Source organism: Idiotropiscis lumnitzeri, chromosome 19 (genome assembly GCF_059441095.1).
Source record: "Idiotropiscis lumnitzeri isolate Australia: NSW breed Sydney's pygmy pipehorse chromosome 19, RoL_Ilum_1.0, whole genome shotgun sequence".
NCBI classification, from domain to species: Eukaryota; Metazoa; Chordata; class Actinopteri; order Syngnathiformes; family Syngnathidae; genus Idiotropiscis; species Idiotropiscis lumnitzeri.
The window spans coordinates 10,624,656-10,644,907 of NC_142409.1; the positions used below are offsets into that span (position 1 = coordinate 10,624,656).

The 20,252-nt window shown below is 43.5% G+C and overlaps 4 protein-coding genes and 1 long non-coding RNA gene across 9 annotated transcripts; 1 reads left to right on the plus strand and 4 right to left on the minus strand.

Annotated features, from left to right (window-relative positions):
- The first annotated feature begins 94 nt into the window (after window positions 1–94).
- On the plus strand, window positions 95–10,305 carry mcmdc2 (minichromosome maintenance domain containing 2). Its single transcript, XM_088282542.1, has 15 exons — window positions 95–267; window positions 343–473; window positions 559–618; window positions 1,012–1,207; window positions 1,287–1,409; window positions 1,506–1,607; window positions 2,546–2,674; window positions 3,273–3,510; window positions 3,746–3,951; window positions 4,011–4,177; window positions 4,242–4,421; window positions 4,488–4,627; window positions 5,012–5,121; window positions 5,202–5,411; window positions 9,759–10,305. The coding sequence occupies exons 1-14, from the start codon at window positions 171–173 to the stop codon at window positions 5,366–5,368; spliced, it is 2,046 nt and encodes a 681-aa protein (XP_088138668.1). The 5' UTR covers window positions 95–170; the 3' UTR covers window positions 5,369–5,411; window positions 9,759–10,305.
- LOC148318492 (uncharacterized) lies at window positions 2,629–7,756 on the minus strand. Of its 3 annotated transcripts, XR_015839869.1 has the most exons (5): window positions 7,596–7,756; window positions 6,220–6,263; window positions 5,946–6,001; window positions 5,494–5,549; window positions 2,629–2,700 (listed from the first exon to the last, which is right to left on the minus strand). It is a non-coding gene; the product is annotated as an uncharacterized LOC148318492 (long non-coding RNA). The 3 variants fall into 3 exon arrangements; XR_015839870.1 differs by lacking the exon at window positions 5,494–5,549 and having other exon boundaries at window positions 2,678–2,700; XR_015839868.1 differs by lacking the exon at window positions 2,629–2,700 and having other exon boundaries at window positions 5,426–5,549; window positions 7,596–7,755.
- tcf24 (transcription factor 24) lies at window positions 8,333–11,156 on the minus strand. Its single transcript, XM_088282549.1, has 3 exons — window positions 11,034–11,156; window positions 9,666–10,085; window positions 8,333–8,841 (listed from the first exon to the last, which is right to left on the minus strand). Exons 2-3 carry the CDS (start codon window positions 10,074–10,076, stop codon window positions 8,737–8,739), a joined length of 516 nt encoding a protein of 171 aa, XP_088138675.1. The 5' UTR covers window positions 10,077–10,085; window positions 11,034–11,156; the 3' UTR covers window positions 8,333–8,736.
- A 683-nt stretch (window positions 11,157–11,839) lies between these two features.
- On the minus strand, window positions 11,840–16,981 carry ppp1r42 (protein phosphatase 1, regulatory subunit 42). Of its 3 annotated transcripts, none has more exons than XM_088282547.1 (9): window positions 16,432–16,981; window positions 15,867–16,027; window positions 15,387–15,553; window positions 15,178–15,316; window positions 14,324–14,440; window positions 12,845–12,962; window positions 12,651–12,764; window positions 12,133–12,223; window positions 11,840–12,044 (listed from the first exon to the last, which is right to left on the minus strand). In XM_088282547.1, the coding sequence occupies exons 2-9, from the start codon at window positions 15,996–15,998 to the stop codon at window positions 11,960–11,962; spliced, it is 963 nt and encodes a 320-aa protein (XP_088138673.1). In that variant the 5' UTR covers window positions 15,999–16,027; window positions 16,432–16,981; the 3' UTR covers window positions 11,840–11,959. The 3 variants fall into 3 exon arrangements, with proteins under 3 accessions (XP_088138673.1, XP_088138672.1, XP_088138674.1); XM_088282546.1 differs by having other exon boundaries at window positions 15,867–16,044; XM_088282548.1 differs by lacking the exon at window positions 16,432–16,981 and adding an exon at window positions 16,274–16,392 and having other exon boundaries at window positions 15,867–16,044.
- Window positions 16,982–17,349: 368 nt separating this feature from the next.
- On the minus strand, window positions 17,350–19,975 carry cops5 (COP9 signalosome subunit 5). The gene is made up of 8 exons (XM_088283058.1): window positions 19,693–19,975; window positions 19,104–19,338; window positions 18,900–19,028; window positions 18,721–18,786; window positions 18,549–18,634; window positions 18,307–18,418; window positions 17,882–18,030; window positions 17,350–17,602 (listed from the first exon to the last, which is right to left on the minus strand). Exons 1-8 carry the CDS (start codon window positions 19,827–19,829, stop codon window positions 17,515–17,517), a joined length of 1,002 nt encoding a protein of 333 aa, XP_088139184.1. The 5' UTR covers window positions 19,830–19,975; the 3' UTR covers window positions 17,350–17,514.
- Between the last annotated feature and the right edge of the window lie 277 nt (window positions 19,976–20,252).

The window sequence follows — 20,252 nt, forward strand, 5'->3', positions numbered from 1 at the left end:
GTGCGTGAATGCGAATGAATTTACTTTCATTACTACAACTAGTACCGCGGCTCTTGTTGATGACGTCACTATAATTTCTCGCGCTCTAGAACTTGGTTGCCATGGAAATTAGGTTTTCATGAGCTCTCGTTAGCAAAAAAAAAAAGTTCACCTTTATAGTAATTAAAAAAATGGCCAACATATTTACCTTAAAAAAGTCCATTCTGTCGTATCTTAGCACAAGTGGCGGCCTTCAGAAACTCGCCAAAGACTGCGAGTCCTTTAATGGTAAATTACATTTTGGATTTCGGTACTGACAGTTAGCTTGGAGCTAATTAGCATGCTTCACGTTCTTTTTGGAAGACCCTCAGCACAACGAGGCCGTGTACCGCTTTTGTATCACCATCAATCCTTCGGATGTGGTTGAGTTGGACCCAGAACTGGGTGACTGCATATTACACGACCCCCGACGAGCCAGCGCCTTGTTTCAGTCTGTAAGGGAGCCGTCGGCATGAATAAAGATCAACACCCAGTGACGTAGCATTCTCACTGGTTGGTGCTGCTTATTCCTTCCTGCAGGTTTGCTTCAAAGCCATAAAGAAACTGTCACTTGTTGAGAAAATACATACAGAGTGCCAGGTATGGGAATAATGCAGACAAAAATAACACAGTTCATAATGCATTTGCTGTCAAGTGTCATCTGGTTCATTGTTTTAAAAAACTACAACACCATTGTGTAAAACAGCATAAAATAAAAATAATTTTAACCTGAAACTACGTGACACCGGTGACAAGAATCCTTTAAAACTATAAATAGTTAACAAATTTGAATAATAGAAAGAAAAAATAATAATTAAACGAGCCTTCAGGATCATGAGAAATCCAAGCGTTGTCTCCGCTCTCAAACGTTGTGGGCGTGCCCACTGAATGTCTCAGGTGCTTAAACCGGAAAGTGCCATTGCCAAAAAAATTACGTAAACTGAAATGGCGTGAAACATAAAATATAACAAATTGTTTTCTGCTTCTGTTGAGGTGCACGTCGTTTTGAAGCTGACGCACCTGCCTCCATTTCCCGAGTATGTCTTGGACCTGGCCAGTTTCCCTCGCATGCGCCACAACATGAAGCCCGTCCTCATGGAGGGCCTGGTCATCGCTACCACGATGGTCACAAAATACACGCGGGGGGCCAGGTTCCTCTGCAGTAACGACCGTTGTCCCTTTTCTTCAGGTAAAGTGCTCAGATTACGATGGGCCGGACAATTTATGTCCTGGATGTTAGGAATTCTCACTGCGCGTGCTTGCTTTAGGATTCCACACCATCCGGATTCACACGGCCGGAGCTACCGAGTCGGCAACAGTGAGAAACGACTTCATCTGCATGGCCTGCACATCACCTCTCAGAGAGGACGTCAAGTTCAGAGTGTTGGGAGGTGAGACAGAGCGCTCACCAACCATAAGCGCTGTATTTTTTTTTTCCCCCCAAGTCCCTATTTACCATTTAAATTGATTTTTTTCCCCTTTCGCAGACAAGCAGCTGGTGGAATTGATCCACATCGATGCACTCAACGTCCTCCGTGCCCCTCAACAGACCTCGCTTAGATATCAGTCAGTCACACTTTTCCTCAGAGGTAAGTGTATCGCATACATGCAAAATCTATTTAAAAGAAAACAAGTCATTCACCAATTTCTTTTTCTGGATCATTTCGGAGTTGGTTTTGGTTGAAATATCTCACAAGGCCTAGTTGCTTTCCTCCGAAGAAACTATTTTATAATTCCTAGAGCGATAAATGTACAGTAAATGTTTCCAAGCGATAAATGGCAAGTGTACCACTAAGAGTACAAAAAAAGTGGAATTCTCTCTCTTTGCATCACAACGTAAAACAAAACATGGCAAGAAAAGTGTGGTGATAATTTAAACACAATTTTAGAGGTTCTAGCTATACAGTGATGTCATTGTTTCGGGGGGGGTGAACACTAAATCAAATTAGTGCTGGTGAGTTGTGGCGGATCAGCTTTCATTGGCCAGGCAAAGACGTGCCCTAAATTAACAGGCCAAACATTTACACCACCGATATTTGTTTGTAAAAACCTCACCTCATCCATTATGTTCACTCCCAACTCTGAAAAATGTGATTTTAATTTCTGCTATTTACATGCGGTCATATCGGCGGAGTCCGCTCATTAATATTGTTCTGCTTTTGCTAAATGAAACTCACTTCGGAACACAAACTTTGCAGGGGGTAAAAGTTCAAATAAATACACGTCTGTGCCTGGCTCGCCGAGGTATTAAGTGTTGGGAACGCGCCATCCAGCCGCTACCCCTGGAGGGTTTAGCAAAAACTCAGCGGCCCGGGATTAACATATTCTGGAAGGGAATACACCGGCTTCCCGTTACTAACATGTTAATAAGTGCAAGGGGCGCTCATTACGACAAGCGCACAGCCCAATCTTTGTTTGGATAAGGGGCCTCATGCTTGTTTGTCTTGGCATTGGCCGGTATGGCATGCGAGTTTTTTTTTTTTTTTTTTACTCCCAGTGGGACTGATTGTTTGGCCCCCCCTCACAGATGAGCTGTGTAACATGATGAGCATCGGTCAGCTGTACAGAGTGATCGGCATACCTGCGCATGTGCACCGCCCGCCCAACATCACGTGGAGCGTCGAGGCCAACAGCGTCCAAGCGTGGGAACCAGAGTGTAAGGCCGGCTGCTCTTTGGAGCGTCTGTTCGATTGAGATCAAATATGCACGCGTCAGAAAGAATCAGGCTTTGGTCACAATTGTTTTTTTTAATATCAAAAGTATCAACTGTATCAGTCCTTGGTATCGGTCTGAACAAGCAGGTGATTATCGTCATACAACCGGTGATTATTTCATGTCAATTTTCTTTCCCAACTAATGAAGCAACACCATTTGCATTCAACACAATAACGTCAACATGCTCCTATAAAGTTTTTTTTCGCTTACTTTTACATGACTTCCGTTTTTTTTTCTTCCCTTGGGCTCTCCTGATGCATTAAAGTGAGGATTCGTGTTGTGTGGTCCTCAAAAATCTAAAGACTTAAAAATGACGTCGCTAATCAAAGAAAATAGCCCACAGGCCCAACTGAGAAGTTTTCCATCCAAACGTTCCTTCCCACACACACCTGCTCCAATCAACTCAACACACGAGCACAAAATATTGGCCACCAGGTGGCGTGATTGCTCATTTTAAATGAAGTCCAAGCAAAATTTTGGATCCAACCTCCCAAAAAATGTCCTTTAACAAAATATGAACTCTACATTTGCACTTGTAGATCCCCAAGAAATCAACAGCAAGTTCAAGGAGCTGCTCAAAGCTACGAGAGATTCTCCTTGGAGGTTCTGCGCCATGCTCGCGCACTGCTTCGGTCTGAATGTGGCTCCTCCGGGTCTCTACAACACCTTGAAGCTCAGCTTGTTGCTCAGCTTGGTGCAAACAGGAGCAGACGAGAAAAACGCAGTTTTCAACTTGGATCTCTTGGTCACGACAGACGACAAACTCATACTGGACAGGTAAAAGGGTCTGAATGATTTTTATTTTTTTGCATATTGTGACCAGGGTGCTTGCTGAAATATAGAGCAGCTTTTCCTGCATGTGTTTTACTGCTGTTTATTGAGCAGTTATGACCGTTTCCATGTCTGTTATACTGCCACCTGGTGGCCAATGCACGCATCAATCTGTTATTCCAGATTTGACTTTCCTGCATGTTCACAAAACAAATTAATCACCAGGAAACTTATTTGGCAGGTTGATGGCATACGGCCTGAGCCTGGCACGTCGCGGCGTGCGGCATCCAGCTTCGGGGAAGCTGTTCGCGTCCCTGTCCCAGGACGAACACGGGGCAGGCACCGCCAACATCCACGCCGGCTCCGCCTTGCTGGCCAGCGGTGGAGTTTGCATGCTGGGAGATTTAAGTGGCTTCCGAAAGGACGAGTTGGACGGTATTCAGTCAGGTAAACTGAATTTGATAATGTTCAAAATGTCTCCCTTCAAATCATGTCGCCGCTTTCAGTTCTGGACAGCCGCACTGTGTCCGTGTTCATCCCCGGCAAGAAGTACGGAGAGGACGTGGACCAGCAGCTTTGCTTCCCAGTCTTATGCAGTTTCTGGGCCCTCACAGACTCCACTCACCCTGCTCGCCGCTTGGGGCGGACACACGACGCCCCGCTGGGAGCAGCGGTAAGCGTCACTTCTGACAATCTGACCGAACACTTCAGAGCAGCAGATTCTTCTTTGCGGGCAGGAAATGGGTGCGATTCCGCCTCAGCTTGCAGACAGCTTTGGCCTGGTGGTGCAATGCGTGGATAACGCCGGGAAGCGGGCGGCGCTCGCGCAGGCCGTCCACAACCTCCGACAAGCAGTTGAGCCTGGGGAACATCTCTACCCATCCTTGGTGAACTTCTCCAGTCAAGACTACAAGGAGGTGATGCAACACACGACTTTAAAGTCCACCCATGCATTGACGCAATTTTTTTTTCTGTATTCCCAGCTGGTGGCCCATGCGCAAAACCTCAAAGTGGACCTGAGCGTCAGTGCCCAGATGATGATCCATGGTTACTACATGGCCAGCCGCGCCGTCCGCTCGCAAAGCCACAGCGTCAAGATGTCCGTGGCTTCTATCAAATTGTTGTAAGCTGCAGTCTACTCCACATGCTGGCAAATGTTTTGAAGATTTCATTTCTGGGACCCCTAAAGAACTGATTAATACCTCCCAAAAGTAAAAAATAAAGTCCCTTTTGACTAAAATAGTCCAATGGATGGTAAACTAAATCCAAAGTGAATTACAACGGATGCGTGCAGTACCATCATGATCCACTTGGTGGCGTAATCGTCCCAAGTAAGCCACAAAAGGTTATTTTTCATCAAATGTGGTGAACTAATTGAATTACACGTTTTGAAATATTTTAGGATTAAAATAAATCTCCGATGTTCTGCTTCATTTAATTAGTTTTAATCATGAATAGAACCGTAAAAAAAAAAAAAAAGTGATCCTTTTCATGTTTGTTGTAACAGGATCTCTTTGGCGGAGGCCCACTGCAAATTAAGCCTGCGACGGCAGGTACTGGAGGAAGACGCGGTGATTGCGGTGCTCCTCTGCGAGAACTCTGTCACCCTCAAGCACGGTACGCAGCCACATTTCATGAGGACAGTACACGTCCTACGCGCGACCCAACTTACATGGCCACTGCTGCCCCCCCCACAGGGACGTCTGTGCTCGTTACCCCGCCCGATGCCGTGTTTCCCGGCGAGCTGGGAGATGCAGACGGCCTGCTCAGGAGAGACCGAGCTTTGGAGCAACTCCACCGGGACATCCTACGCTTCATCTACGCCTACGCACCGCGAGCAGACGCCTACGTGACGGAGGAGTGACGGACGAGCGCCCCGAGAAATACAAACACAGCAGTTCTCATAAGTAAGCACCAGTGATATTTTTCGAAGGATTTATTTGACAGAAGGACATTTTAAGACACCATGTGACAGTTTGATATACATACCCGAGATGAGCTAAATTCAACCTCGCTTTCCTTTTGGGTTTAACAGCGCAGTTTATCTGCAAACGGAAAGCAGCACGTCACTTTCAAAATGCGAGACAATTAAGCACCAATGTTTCTGGCTTGCTTGCACAAAATTCAGTAGTCACGTTGTCACCACCATTTAGTCAGATGGGTAAACGGCGAAAAGGTGAACTCATCATTATGTGTGACGAGATCCTTTTTTTTTTTTGCTGCATTTCCTCGACTAGTGGCTGTTTTGACCGCCTTAACTCTTATTGAACCACACTTGTTTGTATTTCAGCTTTACAGGTGCCATGCTTTGCTGGACAAGTGGCACGTGATGGAATATCGATTGCAACAAAATACAAGTGCAGTTAAAAAAGAAATACAACTAGGCTATTAAACGGAGGCCACTATTTGAGGAAATGCAGTCATTTAGACACTTTTCTTACCAGAGACAAGATGAAGAAAGCCTTCCAATTTACAGTCCGTCAATGTCGCCACTTATCTGCAGTAAAAAAAAAAAAAAAAAAAGGAGTCACTTTCATACTACGATTGTGTTTGTGCATTGAGAAATCCATTGATCGTCTTCCATTAAGCCATTCAGTCGTTACGCTGTCACCATTCTAATGTCTGACGGGTAAACGGCGAAAATGTCAACTCATCATTAGTGCTCATGCCAAGACGGGTTTCGTTGGGCTGGTATAGTTTGGGCAGTGGACGTACCAGAGACTGCAGAGGTCATATTTCACCGCCGTCCATCTGCGGATCTGTAGCAAGGGAAAAAAAAAAAAGCTATATCACTTTTATATTCATTGACAGTAATTCTTTACACGTTTGTCAAAAATGGCTCCCATCTTGCAGCGAGTTATTCAGTTGTCACAGTCTCACCACTCATTTGTCTGATGGGTAAACGGCGAAAAGGCGAACTCATCATTTCACGCTGCAAGAGTGGCCGTGGTTTGAGCTCCCTTGACAAATAATGCCCGATCATTTATGGTAAAAAAAAAAAAAAACATACTAATGACCTCCCATGTGAGAGCTATTGATTAGCAGAAAAGCTACTGACGGATTACCCAAAGGTCAAAGTGCGCGCCATAACACAGCTTGGGAGCACGAGCGACGTGGCGCGCCTGAGGCCGAGGGTTCGACAGCGGGTCGCCACCTCTGCCGCCATTTTGCATCCTCTGGTCGCAAGGAGCGGATAAATAATGGCAGAGAGGCCACGTCCCTCCTGTCCAACTACAAATATAGACACTTTCATCTGTCGGCCCGCAAGATTAATAACTGCACCCCAAGGGAGGAGGTGCAGGATTCAAAAAGACAAACTTGACCCAAAGTCAATTGCAGCCTTCACCAAGACATCATTGACTTAGTTTTGTTAATTCCAGTTATTTGACATTGGCTACAAGGAAACGTATGTACATTAATAACTTAAAGGCAAAATAAAATACTAAAAAAAAAGCATAAGTACAAACAAAATATTAGCATAAATGATATTTACAATTACAGCAAGAAAATCAAGTTTAGATTTTTTTTGTGGGGGGGGTTAATTTAAAACTGTGTGACAATGAAGGCAGATTATTTTCGGGTCAGCTGCATTTAAATGTTTTTAAACATGAATTATTTAAATTAAAAAGTTGTGCATGCCTACTACTACCATATAATTACGGCTCACAATGCTGACTTAAGAAAACCTGTGCATTGATTTTTTTTGGCGAGCACTTAGGCCTACTATGCTGCTGTAACTAAGTTTGGTTTTGGTACATGAGAAATGTCACAGCAATCTTAAAAACACTAATCAAACGATGTGCTTAGGTTTTATAATTTCATTGATGGTCAAGTAAAATAAAGCTCAATATATACATTTTTCATATATCTTACTGCTTACTTTTAATTATTACTAATCAAAATTACTCCTCAAGAACTGCTTGTCCGATTCTTTCAGACCAAAAAGCGAAACTTTTTACACGAGGTTCGCTCGTCTTCCACGTGGTGATCACGCGAGCTGCTAAGCTACATGCTACAGCTAACATTCAGCCTCCAGCCTAATATCGCGCTGTTCGTCTTAAGACGACGACAAGCAAAGTCCCTCAACTCACCTTTGAACAAACAAGCATCGCCACACGGTCGTAGAATCGCCCCCCCAAAAAAATTTCACCGTCGAGTTGCCATTGAGGAGAGGAGCTGCGAGGCTCTGCTGTCTGCTCCTCTCGTTTTCATCTTCAAAAGGAGGGACTTCCGGTTGAAAAGGGCGGGACTTCCGCTCTGGAGTGGCGGAGCTCACGTCGCCCGCTAATGTTAGCGTTTTGATTTCATGAGTGGAATAAAAAGTTATGATAAAATGGGAAATACTGAATAACAAAATTATTTTGAATGTTTTAAATTATTCTAGAGCGTACACATTATACAGTAAATTATGTAACGTAAATATATTTAAATATATATATTATTAAAACATTCTAAACATTTGTTTAAATATCTTGATTAATATATCCAATTTATTTCATCAAAACATAAATGTTGTAATATAAAAATATGTTCCCATAAACGTATTTAAATTATTCAAAATAAATGTATGTCATAAAATAAATTGGAATGTAAAATTATTTGAAATGATTACACTAGTAGCACATAGTACTCGTAGTATGATTTACAACCATTCAAGACACTTCTTATTAATGATTGAGGATAAACATTTTATTTGCCAGCAAGAAATGATGAACCACTTTTCAGTTATCATTGCTCTTTACTTCTCTTAAATAGCCTTGTTTGAGTATATGGCACAATATAATTACATCCTTTCCAAACAGTTGATCTTTTAATTCACAAACACAGTTTCTCCAAGCATGCGTGTGTATTTGAAAAAAAAAATAAAAACATAACAGGAGGGAACACGAGACTGGGAGCCCCCCTATTGTTGACCCTCTGACAGACCACTTCACATGACAGATGTTAAGTTATTCACACATGCATTTTAGTGCAAATGTCTCAAGCTGAAAGTGCACACTCCAAGCATGACGGGCTCATTATTATTATTATAGCCAAAGATCATACTGAGGGGGAAAGGGGGCGGGTCGGCGCGGGGTTCTGGAGCGGCACAATGCAAACAAGACTGAAACGACAATACTGAGGAAAAACACATCACATCATATATTAATTTACAGCATCTCCATGTACAGAAAGAGCGGAATGAACGTGTCCTTCAACGCCACTCATGCAAATGGCGACCAGTTGGATGTGTTACTTGGAGGATGAGGACGATGGGCCTCGGTTCTCTGATTCCGAAGGATTGTTCAGGAAATGACCGCTCGCTCCCACGTACAATCTGGACCTCATCGGCCATTTCTGTAACGAGATATCAAAACAACCTTTAGGAGACATTTCATAAACTGTCACGAATAAATGTGATAGATTACATTTGTTTTGAACTCAATATAACAGATTCTCCAAAGTGCCGTACGTGTTTAGGTTCAAACTCTACAACTAAACTCTGTAGTAAAAATATTAGATACATTATTAGAAAAAGTAGAATAACAACATCAATGACTCTTAAAAATATAAAATGTACAAAATGTAAAATGATCTTACAAATACAGCACCAGTCAAAAGTTTGGAAACATCCTCCAAATCAGTTTTTTGGGGGAATTTTTCTTTATTTGTAGATCCATACATAAGTCATGACTGAGATCAAGAAATATTGATGGAATTGTTTGCTAAAAAAAAACAATATTAATCCAAACAGAAGATGTTTTATAATTGACATTCTTCAAAGCAGCCACCTTTTTCTTTTGACTTCTATTTTCTCGGTCATCTTAATGATGTGGATGATGCTTCGTCGCCTGGAATGACTTTCACCTCACAGCTGTGCATAAATTTCTAGGTGTTTCCAAACTTTTGACGAGTACTGAAATATTTATTATTAATAAATACAATGTATTTTCTTTGTTATACTTTACTGGTAGAACGACTTGATTTTTTTTTAATTAGAAAAATAAAACACACCTAACAATATATATTATGGGTGCTACTGCATACACATTTTATAGTAATTCCTAATATATGTATATACATGTTAGAATTGAAATTTACATTCGTGACTGTATTTAATATATTCTCCAAAAAAATGTCATCCTCAGAAGAATTTATTTTTTTTTTTTTTGCTCACTGACCTTGACCGGGTGCAAGTATCCTTCCCCCTTGAGCGAGTGTAACGCCTCCGTGTGTTTTGCGCTCTCGCCTTCGTCGGCGCCTTCCTCCTGCAGAGTTCGAGTCAAGTGGGCAATGTAGGTGGTGGCCAGTATCAACACGTCCAGTTTGGACAGCTTGGTGTCGGGCGGCACCGACGGCAGCGTCCGTTGCAGCTCCAGGAAGGCGTTCCTCAGGGTCTGCACGCGGCTCCTCTCCCGCGCCGCGTTGGCCGCCGCCGGCCGCCCCCGACCTCCTCCTCCGCCGGCCTGCTGCGGCGGCGGCGGCGGCGGTACCGGCACCACCCGGCCCGCCGGGCTGGAGTCCGGGCTGTCGTCCACCACCGCCACGGAGCAATTGCCGCTGTCCATTCGGTGCGTCTGCCTCCCAACCATCTTGCTAACCTTACAAGTCAAGTTCGCAAACTGTTCACTTTACTAATTCAGGTAGCAAAAAATAAAATAAAATACATCGCCCAGTAGCATAATTAGCAAAGCATTTTTGAACGTTTTCTAGAAACGAAAACGAACCTGCACCATTTTTTCAGCTCTCGCTGTCTGAAAAATGATAGACAATTAAAAAAAGCAACAGCTTTACAAGAATTGCTATTTGACATTATTGATAATTGTGACAGCAAGTTCAAAATGACTTGAGCAATTACTCTATATTGGGCTACACGATATTCAGTTGTATAATTACGTCACAAACCTGGCCCATTACAAAATAGGATAGTCGGTTTTCTATATATAAAAAGAAAACCACGTTTAAAAATGTTTGAATGAGAAAAGTAGTTGTAAGAAGGCTTGATTTTTCTCATCAAAAGGACCCATAAAAAAAAAAAAACATGTTTAACTCCTTTACAGTAATTGTGTGAAATTTCTAATTTCTTCCTTAAAAAGTAAGTGCCAAAACTTTTATTGTTTAAAGTAGTGGTAACAGAATGTTGGTAGTTGCTTAAAATTTTATTCAAATGACACAAGCTGCTTTTCAGAGACAGCAAGAATGTTCTTGGTCAATACAACCTATTTAAAATAAGCGTTAAACTTTTACGTAAAAAAAAAAATTAGAGCTGGCCAATTGCACTCACCTGGCTGCACCATGGCACAATATGATATACTGTAATACTGCGGGTCAATTTGACCCGCAACAGGAATGTTAAAACTTCCATATCAAATAATTACTTTTTATATTAAACAAAATTCTAAATGGTCCGACAGCTCAAACCTGGCTACTGAGGAAAATGGAGTGCTACGATATGGTGACATGGGTCAATTTGACCCGTGACTGAACAGGCGGGTTAAGAAAATAAACTCAGCGTAAACAGCATGTCCATAAACAGTGTCAAGACTCACCTCTACTTCTCCAAGCAGGCGTCATTTAAAGACTGCATAACACCCCTCTGGAAAAAAAAAATGTTCTGAATTGTCTCCGAATCGGGATGCTCCACGCCACCTCGAGTGGATTTCACCATCTAATTAAATCACCTTCCACCCCACTGTGACTCGGACTAACTTGTCCTCTTCTGTGTCTCCTTGTTTGTGTCTCGAGGGCGGCCAGTTGCCTTTTCCCTTTTCCACTCTCGCTGCTTTGGGTCGCAGTCTCGCTCCCAATTGGCTGCCTTCGCTGGCCTATCACAAAATGGGGCCCTTTTTTTTTTGCTGGAAGGATGAAAGGCCTGTCCGTCAAAAGGCTTCTTGCAGTAGAGCGTGAAGACAAGCTCAGAAGGTGATATATGTACTCAAAAAAAAAAAATTTAAATTGGCGGACTAAATCTGCAGTAATCAACGGTGAGGAAATTCTTCAGAGGCTTCTTAATGAATGTCTCTTGGGAAAACATTAATGAAAGCGATTAGTCATAATAGGCTCCATAGAACTGTTACAAAAAAGGCCACAAAATATTTTTCTCATTCTTTCACAACTGTAATATATATAAATGTAATATAGCTTTTCATTGACTTTTTTTTTTTTTTTCAAGTAGTGAAAAAGGTTCCGTTTTGTTTTTAATCCTGCGAGTCCACTCATTCGCCGCTAAAGTAGCGGAAGGTCAAGTAAGCTGATTTGCCTAATTACACGTCTCCCACTTGGACGCCCGTGTCACAATTTGCAAAAATAATCAAGACAAAACATTTCATTCTATGAAAAGAAAATAACAAAAAATTTTAAAAAAAAGTCTTCAAGTCAATTTTAATGTTAAAAATCCTGGTTGGTTCATGCAATTGAGTTTTCAGAAAGATTTAAATAAAAAGAAAAAAATCACATTTTAATTCATCCGTCAAGTCTATGTGGTTATTTTTTTATTTGCGTCCGACGTGACGGCCATACGGTTGAGCTGTCTGCACAGAGAGCTTTTTAACTGCTGCACTCTAAAAGAGGGTAAAAAAAAATAAAAATAATCAAAGCCTAAATTCAAACTTAAATTGTGACAAAATGAATAAAAAAACGATAATGGACCTGTGAGGCTGCTGCTGCGGCTTCCATCCTTGCGCGCGAGCGTGGCAGCAGACGTGAGGCGGATACGCACCGTGACCTTTGCTGACGTTATCTGCAACACATACAAACACACATCGCATTGTCATTTTTATATATTTTTTTTTTTTCCACGTCAAACGCTACTTAATTATTGACACAATAAAACAGGTAATGTGATCATCATCAATGTGTGAAAATTATTTTCTGGAACATTTTGATCAATAATGAGCAACATTAAAACACAGTTGGCAGATTTTGCGTTTATATTATTTCATTGACACTAAACTAAAATGAAAAATAAAACTATACTTTATAAAAATACAAAAAAAAAAAAACAATTGAATTAAAATGTATAATGAAACCTAACCTTTAAAAGTTAATTTCAACTGAAATGTACAGATTTTTTTATTTTATTTAATTGCAGTAAAAAAGTCCCATAACATAAATTAAAACATTTAATGCAAATCAAAAATGTTTCGAACGCTAACACAGAGCCTTACTCGCTAATGCAGCGGACTTCAATAGCGCCGCCTTCTTCTTGGCTTCTTTGGATGCTTCCCATTTGACGAGAAACTCTCTGGTCACCTCCTGAATATCGCGGCCGTCCAGCACCTCTGCGCCGGCGGATTAAAAACAAACGATGAGCCCCGGCTCGTTTGGCCGTGGAACCTTTCGAAGACGGGAGCTACTTTACCGAGCGCCTTGCACGCCGTGATCAGTCGGTCTCTGTACTTGCCCGTTTTACACACCGGATTTCCGCGCAAATCCATTTGAACGAGCCAAGGCCAGGACCCCGACACGTTCTCAAGCTCCTGAAGTGGGGGGGAGGAAAAAAATTAATTAAAAGACCATCTGAGCTCTTAGCGCAAAATGCTTTGCTTCTTTTACAAAGATTCTTGTAATAATAAATTGCTCGGTCTTAATCAGAAACAAACACAGAAGGATGTTTAATGAAAAGTTTATAAGCAACACATGAGTTTGTTTTAATAAATACTGTCGCCGGTGTCGTGTTAACTACAAGTGCCCCCCCCACCACCACCACCCCTCCCTCGGGGGTCTTCACTTGTATGTTTCTCTAAAAGGCACATTAATCCAAGCTGTGGAAATATGAACAGTCTCTGGACACGCTCTGATTGTTCATTGCCTTCCTGTCTTGGCCAAAGCGCTTCCACTTTGCCGAGTGGCGCTGCAATCAGTTGAGAAGAGGGGGTGGGGGGGCGCCCCTGAGCACGGCTTTGATAAATGATCGTGTCAGGGCCGTCAGTCAGAAGCCCCCTCGCCGCCCCCCCCCCCCCCCCCCCCTTGCAAGTTCGGGCTCAGTCGAGCTAATGATGGGCCGGTTATGAACCCGCGTTTGACCAGCGGCTTCGATTGAGGATGAAGACGCTCGCCATTTGTCACCCGGGCTGACTGCCTGTCATAATCTATTTTTGGGAAAAGGGGGGGCGTGGGGGGTGGAAATCCATTTTTCCGAAGCGCCGATTGATCCTTTTTGGAGGCTTGTCTTTGTGGGATCAATAGAGGCAGACGGCTTGTATAAATTTGAAGATATCACACCCCCCCAAAAAAAAAAAAAAAAAAAGACAATAATGAAGTTGTTCAAATCAAAGTGTCATCGGTGGCAAACAGGAAGTGATCCTCATTGGTTCAAATCAAAACCCTAATGTGGGTTGTGCCCGCACAAAAATATTTTGCTTCAGACGCGCGATGAATTTTAAATTAGCGGAATGCGACAGAGACAATTATCAACAAAGTCTTTTTTTTTTTTTATCTGGGCGGCACGGTCCAAAGTGGGCGTGGTCGAGGACCACTGATGTAGAATCTCTCTCAAGTAGTGAATTTTATTTAAGTACTGGGAGAATGTCTGGCAGTCCCGATAATGACGACGCCATTTTACAAATTCCCAAATATGATTTGAGAGAACCCGTCAGGGAGGAAAACTGGCGCTCGTTTTTAAGCTGTCAGCGAGCAAAATCCTCCAGGGAGCGCCGCGCTGATTTGCTGAATAATTCCAAGCCCGAGAGGGTCATTCGAGCCGACGGTTAGATTTGCAGGATTTGGTTGTGTAGAACCCGTATCTCCATATCATTTCACGCGTGGTTGCGTGCAGCGACGCGAGCGCCGTCGGCTAATCACGCGTCCGACGGACTTCAAGGGAAAGGAGCATTTTTACCTCCACGTTGTGCAGCTTGTTGTCGGCGGCGGAAAAATGTTGGACTTCCCACAGCACGGCCAGGTCGCTGATGTCGTCTATGTTGTTGTTATTGATGTTAAAGATGTGCAGGGATTTCTGGGATCAACAAAAAAAAAAAAGTTTGCCCATTGTGCAATATTGAGAAAAAAACAGCAACATGAAGTGATTTAGAATTTGGGAAATAAATATATATTGCAATATATATAAAAATGTGAGTTGAAATCGTCATCGTCCATGACGTGAATCAAGATGTTAGCAAATCTCGCGAGACTTCGGCATATTTGGTGAGACTTCAGGTTCAGGCAAAAGTTCGACACTTGCATATTTTTGTAAGACGTGAACAAATCTTCCGAGACTTCTCGTGAGACTTTAACGTAGTTCTTAACAACTCATTCACTACCAACCAAGTAAAAAAAAAAAAAAAAGGATCTTTGACGTCTTTATCCGTCAATGGCATTAAGTGCGCTAAGGCCGTATTTGCTGTTTTAACCGTCAGCCTCTTACTATCTAAGCCACCTTGATAAAATTGTGTAATGGCAACATGCCGACAAAAAAAGAAAAAAAAATCTGGAACGGTTTCAATTTGCACAGCAATTTCTTTGAATGATCTAAACAAACACGAAGCGCGGCACATCCCGGGCCGTTACCTGAGCCACACAGGCCTCTTTGACATCATCAAACAACATCCCCTTCACACGGACCACCAACCCGCGAGGTATCTCCAACCACACGCGTGTGTTTTACGCCTCTAATCTGACCTCGCGACATCATTTTCAAGTGCGCCCTGGATGGTTCGTACAGTACGGAAAAAAAAAAAGAAAAGTGGGTCATACGGCCAGGGAGCGCAAGGTCCTGAGGTCGAAACGCAGCTTCTCCCCGGGGGGCAGCCTCTGACTCTCCATGTGAAGCTCCTCCAGCTCCCCCAGGCCCTCCAAACCTTCCAGAAGCGAGATACTGTTACCGCCCAGGAAGCTGCAACGCGCACGCATGAAATGTAAATTAAGTGAGGGAAGAAAAAAAATAATAATTAAATGCCACTCACAGTTTGCAGAGCTTGTGCAGATGGGTCAGGTTGTCAATGTGTGTGATGTTGTTGTTCTGCAAGTAGAGATGGGTCAGGTTGCAAGCGAAGTCCAGGTTCTGGATGCGCTTGATGCGGTTGTTGTACAGGTAGAGGACGCTCAGGTTTTGGCATGCCGAGAGGTCGCCCTAAGCAAAATCGGCACAAAAAGGCAAACATCATTTGGGGACCACAGCACGGGGGGGGGGGTTATTTGAAACAGCTAAAACAGCAGCACTTCCACACCATTGCAAAGTGCAAACCACAATAATAAACATGAGGTTAAGCGTGCAGATGCCCTCTCAAGTGGGAACCATCAGCGCATTATAAGGCCTCCGTTTGTTCAGAGTGATGCAGATTCACAGAAATAAGAGGAGACCTAAAGGCCCAGATATTTTTTATCTTACGAAAATCAGCCTGTTTTGATTTTCCAATTAAAAAAAAAAAATTGGTACGACTCACAATGTGCTCAATGTTGTGCCCGGAGAAGTGGAGGTGGGTGAGGGTCCTCAGGTTGTATTGGAGGGAGAGGCGGCCTTTCTTTTTCTGGAAGTTTCTGGACTTAACTATGAGCTCCGTGGTCAAGGTTACCATGGTGGTCCGCCAGTCCTGCCCCAACCTCTCTAAATGCACATCACCACTAATTCAGAGAAACAGCAATTACCTACCAAAGTGATTTCGTGCCTCAGGTTGGTCCGACGATGTGACATACGTCACGGTGTTGTGGTGACGTCACATAAGACCAAACAATTCACTTTCACTTGTCATTTCAACATTTATCACGACATGGCTACGCCAGAGAAACCGCTTTGCTTCTTGTACCACACGATTAAAAAAACTAAATTCATAGGATAATATACAACTCTCACCAAAGTCGTGATAGAATCGAATCACGTGAGTAGCCATTGATGCTAACTTGGCTAGCACGAGATTACGTCAACTACCACGATTTGACGTCGAGTACACGCACATAAAACAATTTTAAAACGTTAAAAAAAGTATATATACTCATATAAATATATCCAACCTGCTTTCGGGTATGTTGTGCGTGTCGAGGAAAAAAAACAGTTGTTGGGGGCGGGGGTCAAACGGTTGCCATGGAAACAATGACGCACCGGAAGCGAGCCAAAGATTGGTTTCCAAAAAATAAGTCAAATTTAAATAAAAATCAAAAACATGAGTACATCTCAGGTAGATATAATAAACTCAGTCTTTAGTAGGGTAGCACGACGAGACGAGTGGTTACCAAAAACGGCCTCATAATTGAGAGGTTCCAGGTTCGAGTTCGCACGTTCTTTCTGCGCTCGTGTGGTTTCCACCAAAATTTTTAAAACACGAGTGAGCGTAAATGGTGACCAAATTTGCGCTTAGGTGTCTCTCGCCGAGCACTGTACAAAATGGATTAATTGACGTCAGCTCGTCCCCCACGCATTACATAATGGAAGAAGCAAGTCAAAGTTCTGCGTCGTGTCAACTGGCGGCCCTTTCGCGGCCACATTTCGCGTCCCGAGGCGGACTGCCCTGGCGGTTCGGCTCGGCGTCGTGGCAGTGACACAGGCCAGGAACTGCAGCACACTGGAGGCCATTCAAGCGTTCGGCGTGCGAGCCTGCTCTGCGTCCACGCCGCCGTAGTGTCACGTGGTTTTCTCGGGGCAATGGAATGGCCAAGTGTATATTTTGGATGTCGTGTTCAACTGAGAAGCGAAGCCCGACGCGGGTCTGCTTCTTCTCTCGCAAGATCAAGTCGGGCACCACTTCTAGTAATGATTTTCATTTGCGATCCGTCTGGAACCGGGCACGGGCGTCCAGTGAAGGAATTGCTTAGATTGTGTTTTTTTGTGTCGTATTCGTGATGCTTCGGTTTGTGTTTTGATGCTTTGATGAGAACTAAAATGTGTTGGAACACGTTCACGAATAGAAAGGGGAGAATTGAAAAAAAGTAAAATAGGAGGGGACTTTATATTTTATTCACTCCAACATACTTTCCAACTTCTACAAGAGTGAAAGGGTGAGAGAAGAGGAAGTACAGACACTTTGCAGTCATACACACAAAACCCAGAAAGAGCCAGAATAACACCACCCAAAAACAAATCAAAAACACAAAATAAAATTAATTAGACGTGTTGATTTGATTGAAGAGTTTGTCCTTAATGACTTGAGACATCAGGCCGTGAATTGCTTCGATGGTCGTCTTGCAGCTGAAGCGAAGCAAAATAAATAAATAAAAATACATTAAAAAAAGAGAAAAGTGGAGAAGCATGCATTAACAGTCAGACAAAACATATTTGGGATTAAATTTTTTTTAGGAATAAATTAATGTAATATTTAAAAAGATTTTTTTGGAGTGGAGAGATTTTTTAACTGGTAATTTTAATTAAATTTTTGACTGAATTTGGATAGGAAAAAAAAGGAGGGTTTTCTGATTTTTCTCATGAAATATATATAATTTTTATTTATTGATTTCAAACGGTACACACCTGTCCCGAGTGGCTTTGGCCAGCTTGTCCTCAGACTTCCTGTCGTGCGTGTCCAAGCCCAGCATGAAGCTGCCCCGCCCCAACTGAGCCTCCGACTGCTCCAGCTTCTCCGATAGGTCGAACACCTGACCCGTGGTGTAGTCCGAGTTCTGACGCACACAAAACCCAACAAGACGTGCTGAATGAAGACCGAGCAGTCGGCGCTGCGAGCGTTTGCTTAAGGTGAGGCTAACACGTTGTCAGTCGGGACGCTCATTAACGCACAATGGCCCGCGCTGCTGTCACCATCTTGACGGAAAGTCAATTCGTCTTGGTGTGCAGCACACTGTTTGGATAAGCTCGCCGAATATTTGGCTGCCTCACTCACTCAGTCAGTCAGGCTGCATGGGGGACAGAGGGGCTTCCGGAATGCGAATACAAGTTACCGTGAGGAGACTGGAGGAGCTTAACGTGTTGACCCAGTATTTGTTCCAAAGCAGCTCCAGCAACTTTCTGTCCAGGGATGACTTGAAGTATGTGACTTCCAGAGCATAATATCTACACAACACAAAGAGAAAGAAAATAATATATTTTGCCTGGAATTTTTTTTTTTTTTTTTTTTGTGAACAATTAAGACAACTGGCAACTTTTTAATTGCCATGACAACTGCTGGAGGGACACGACTCACTGTTTACAGTGTACGCCAAAGTCTTCAATCTTATTCAGAGGGATGGTTTGATATTCTGACGGCCCTTCGTCAGGAGGCTTGTAGCCCTGAAATGACACATTTTCGACAGATGTCAGTAAAAACCTCATGTGCGGATTAAAAAAAAAAAAAAAAAAATTGTGCTTCCTTCTACCTTTGGGTACGTCCTGAAGGCACCTAGGTTGACTTTTCCCGCTGAAATTGTCCGTGTGGGGTCGATCTGTGAAAGGTGGCAAGATAGAGCAGACAAGATCCAAATTTAATGGAGCTGCGGTGAAGGTCAGGGGGCGGGGGGGGGTTGCAATCATCGTAGGTCTGAGTTCAAATTCTTACCACCACAGCAACAAAAGGCTCCTGAAACTGCTGGTTGAGCATCTGAGTGCTGACGTCGATGCCCGAGAGCCAGCAGCCGTAGCCCGGGTGACTGTGGTACCAGCCGATGGCGTTCTCCAGCCGGCCCACCTGACACAGAAACGCCAGATTTCAAACACACTCGCGGGACACATCGTTAGGTACACGTATCAAATAAAAGCAAACCTGCTTGGCGTTCTCGATGTAGGCGGCCATGTATTCGTAGGCGGCGGCCTGTGCGTTGACTCGCGTCTCTGTTCCTTCGACGGGCAGCGCGAAGCTGTCCATGATGATCATGCTCTCGCCGTCCACCTTGCCCAGCATGAGGCCCATCACCTCCAGGTTGCCACCCGAACGGGCGTGCATCACCATCTTCAGCAGCGCCAGTGCCGAGATCTTGGAGTACTTGAAGTAGTGGTGGCTAGTACCAGGTACACACAAATAAAGAACCGTCACTAAGATATACGGTCAACACTACTCACCAGTTTTTTTTTCCGGTAGACCATAACTAAAACATGGTGATTCCGGACCTTTCTCTGCATCATCTTGAGAGGTTTTACATGTAACGTTGGAGCTAATGAAGACATAGAAGAAGCAAGACGTTTGGGCGCCATCTTGTGATCTTACAAAAACGCAAATAGGTGAGTTTGTGAATGGTAAACCGCACATAGGCGGGGGTTCACCATGTAGCGTCAAAATTCAGTTCCAGTGTTGTTGCGCTTTAAACGACCACGAGCCAAATGAACGTCAAGCCTCCTACAAAGAGTCAACTCACTCTTTTGTCCACGGCTTGGCCGCGAGGATCTCTTGTTGTTGCTTCTTGTCATATTTGTAAATTTCGTCGATGCTCTGAACCTCCTGCATGCTGTTGGTCAGCTCCCACGTCTTCTGAGCCGTGTTACTGGCCGCCATGGTGTCTCGGCCGAGGACGACGAGTCGATGTCAAACCATGAACTTGAGCTAAAGACGATGAAAATGTTTTATTTTATTGATTTTTGCGACCAAATACGCTGACGCCGCGTCAGGGAGCTCCAAGCTCAGGGCGCCATGACAGTAGAATACCATTTGTTAGATGAAGGGGGGGGTGCGTTCGTCATCATGTCACGGTTATACATCACACTTTGCGGTAGTGTCGTCCTTGCTTTGTATACGTTGACAATTATAAAACATTTAATTATTAGACAAATAGCAAATATTTGCTCAAACGATTGCGCTTTGAATCACCCGGCGAAATCAAACCACATTACACCCCTAAACAGAGCGCAAAGGTTTAGTCCGGGGAGGATGCTCAAGAGCGGCAAACCGGAACTCTACCGCCATCTAGCGATGCGTGCA

Bases quoted from the DNA above. Each gene is read 5' to 3' on its own strand.
- mcmdc2 (XM_088282542.1), top strand. From the start codon at position 171: ATGGCCAACATATTTACCTTAAAAAAGTCCATTCTGTCGTATCTTAGC. The intron at 2,675-3,272 runs GTAAGGCCGGCT...TTGCACTTGTAG, and splicing joins CCAAGCGTGGGAACCAGAGT to ATCCCCAAGAAATCAACAGC. The intron at 4,628-5,011 runs GTAAGCTGCAGT...TTGTTGTAACAG, and splicing joins GTGGCTTCTATCAAATTGTT to GATCTCTTTGGCGGAGGCCC.
- tcf24 (XM_088282549.1), bottom strand. From the start codon at position 10,076: ATGGTTGGGAGGCAGACGCACCGAATGGACAGCGGCAATTGCTCCGTG. The intron at 8,842-9,665 runs GTCAGTGAGCAA...ATCTCGTTACAG, and splicing joins GATACTTGCACCCGGTCAAG to AAATGGCCGATGAGGTCCAG.
- ppp1r42 (XM_088282547.1), bottom strand. From the start codon at position 15,998: ATGGTAACCTTGACCACGGAGCTCATAGTTAAGTCCAGAAACTTCCAG. The intron at 12,963-14,323 runs GTAAAAATGCTC...CCCCCACTTCAG, and splicing joins ACAAGCTGCACAACGTGGAG to GAGCTTGAGAACGTGTCGGG. The intron at 12,765-12,844 runs GTAAAGTAGCTC...CCGCCGGCGCAG, and splicing joins CACGGCGTGCAAGGCGCTCG to AGGTGCTGGACGGCCGCGAT.
- cops5 (XM_088283058.1), bottom strand. From the start codon at position 19,829: ATGGCGGCCAGTAACACGGCTCAGAAGACGTGGGAGCTGACCAACAGC. The intron at 18,787-18,899 runs GTAAGAATTTGA...CACCTTTCACAG, and splicing joins AGCCTTTTGTTGCTGTGGTG to ATCGACCCCACACGGACAAT. The intron at 18,031-18,306 runs GTAACTTGTATT...TGTGTGCGTCAG, and splicing joins GCTCCTCCAGTCTCCTCACG to AACTCGGACTACACCACGGG.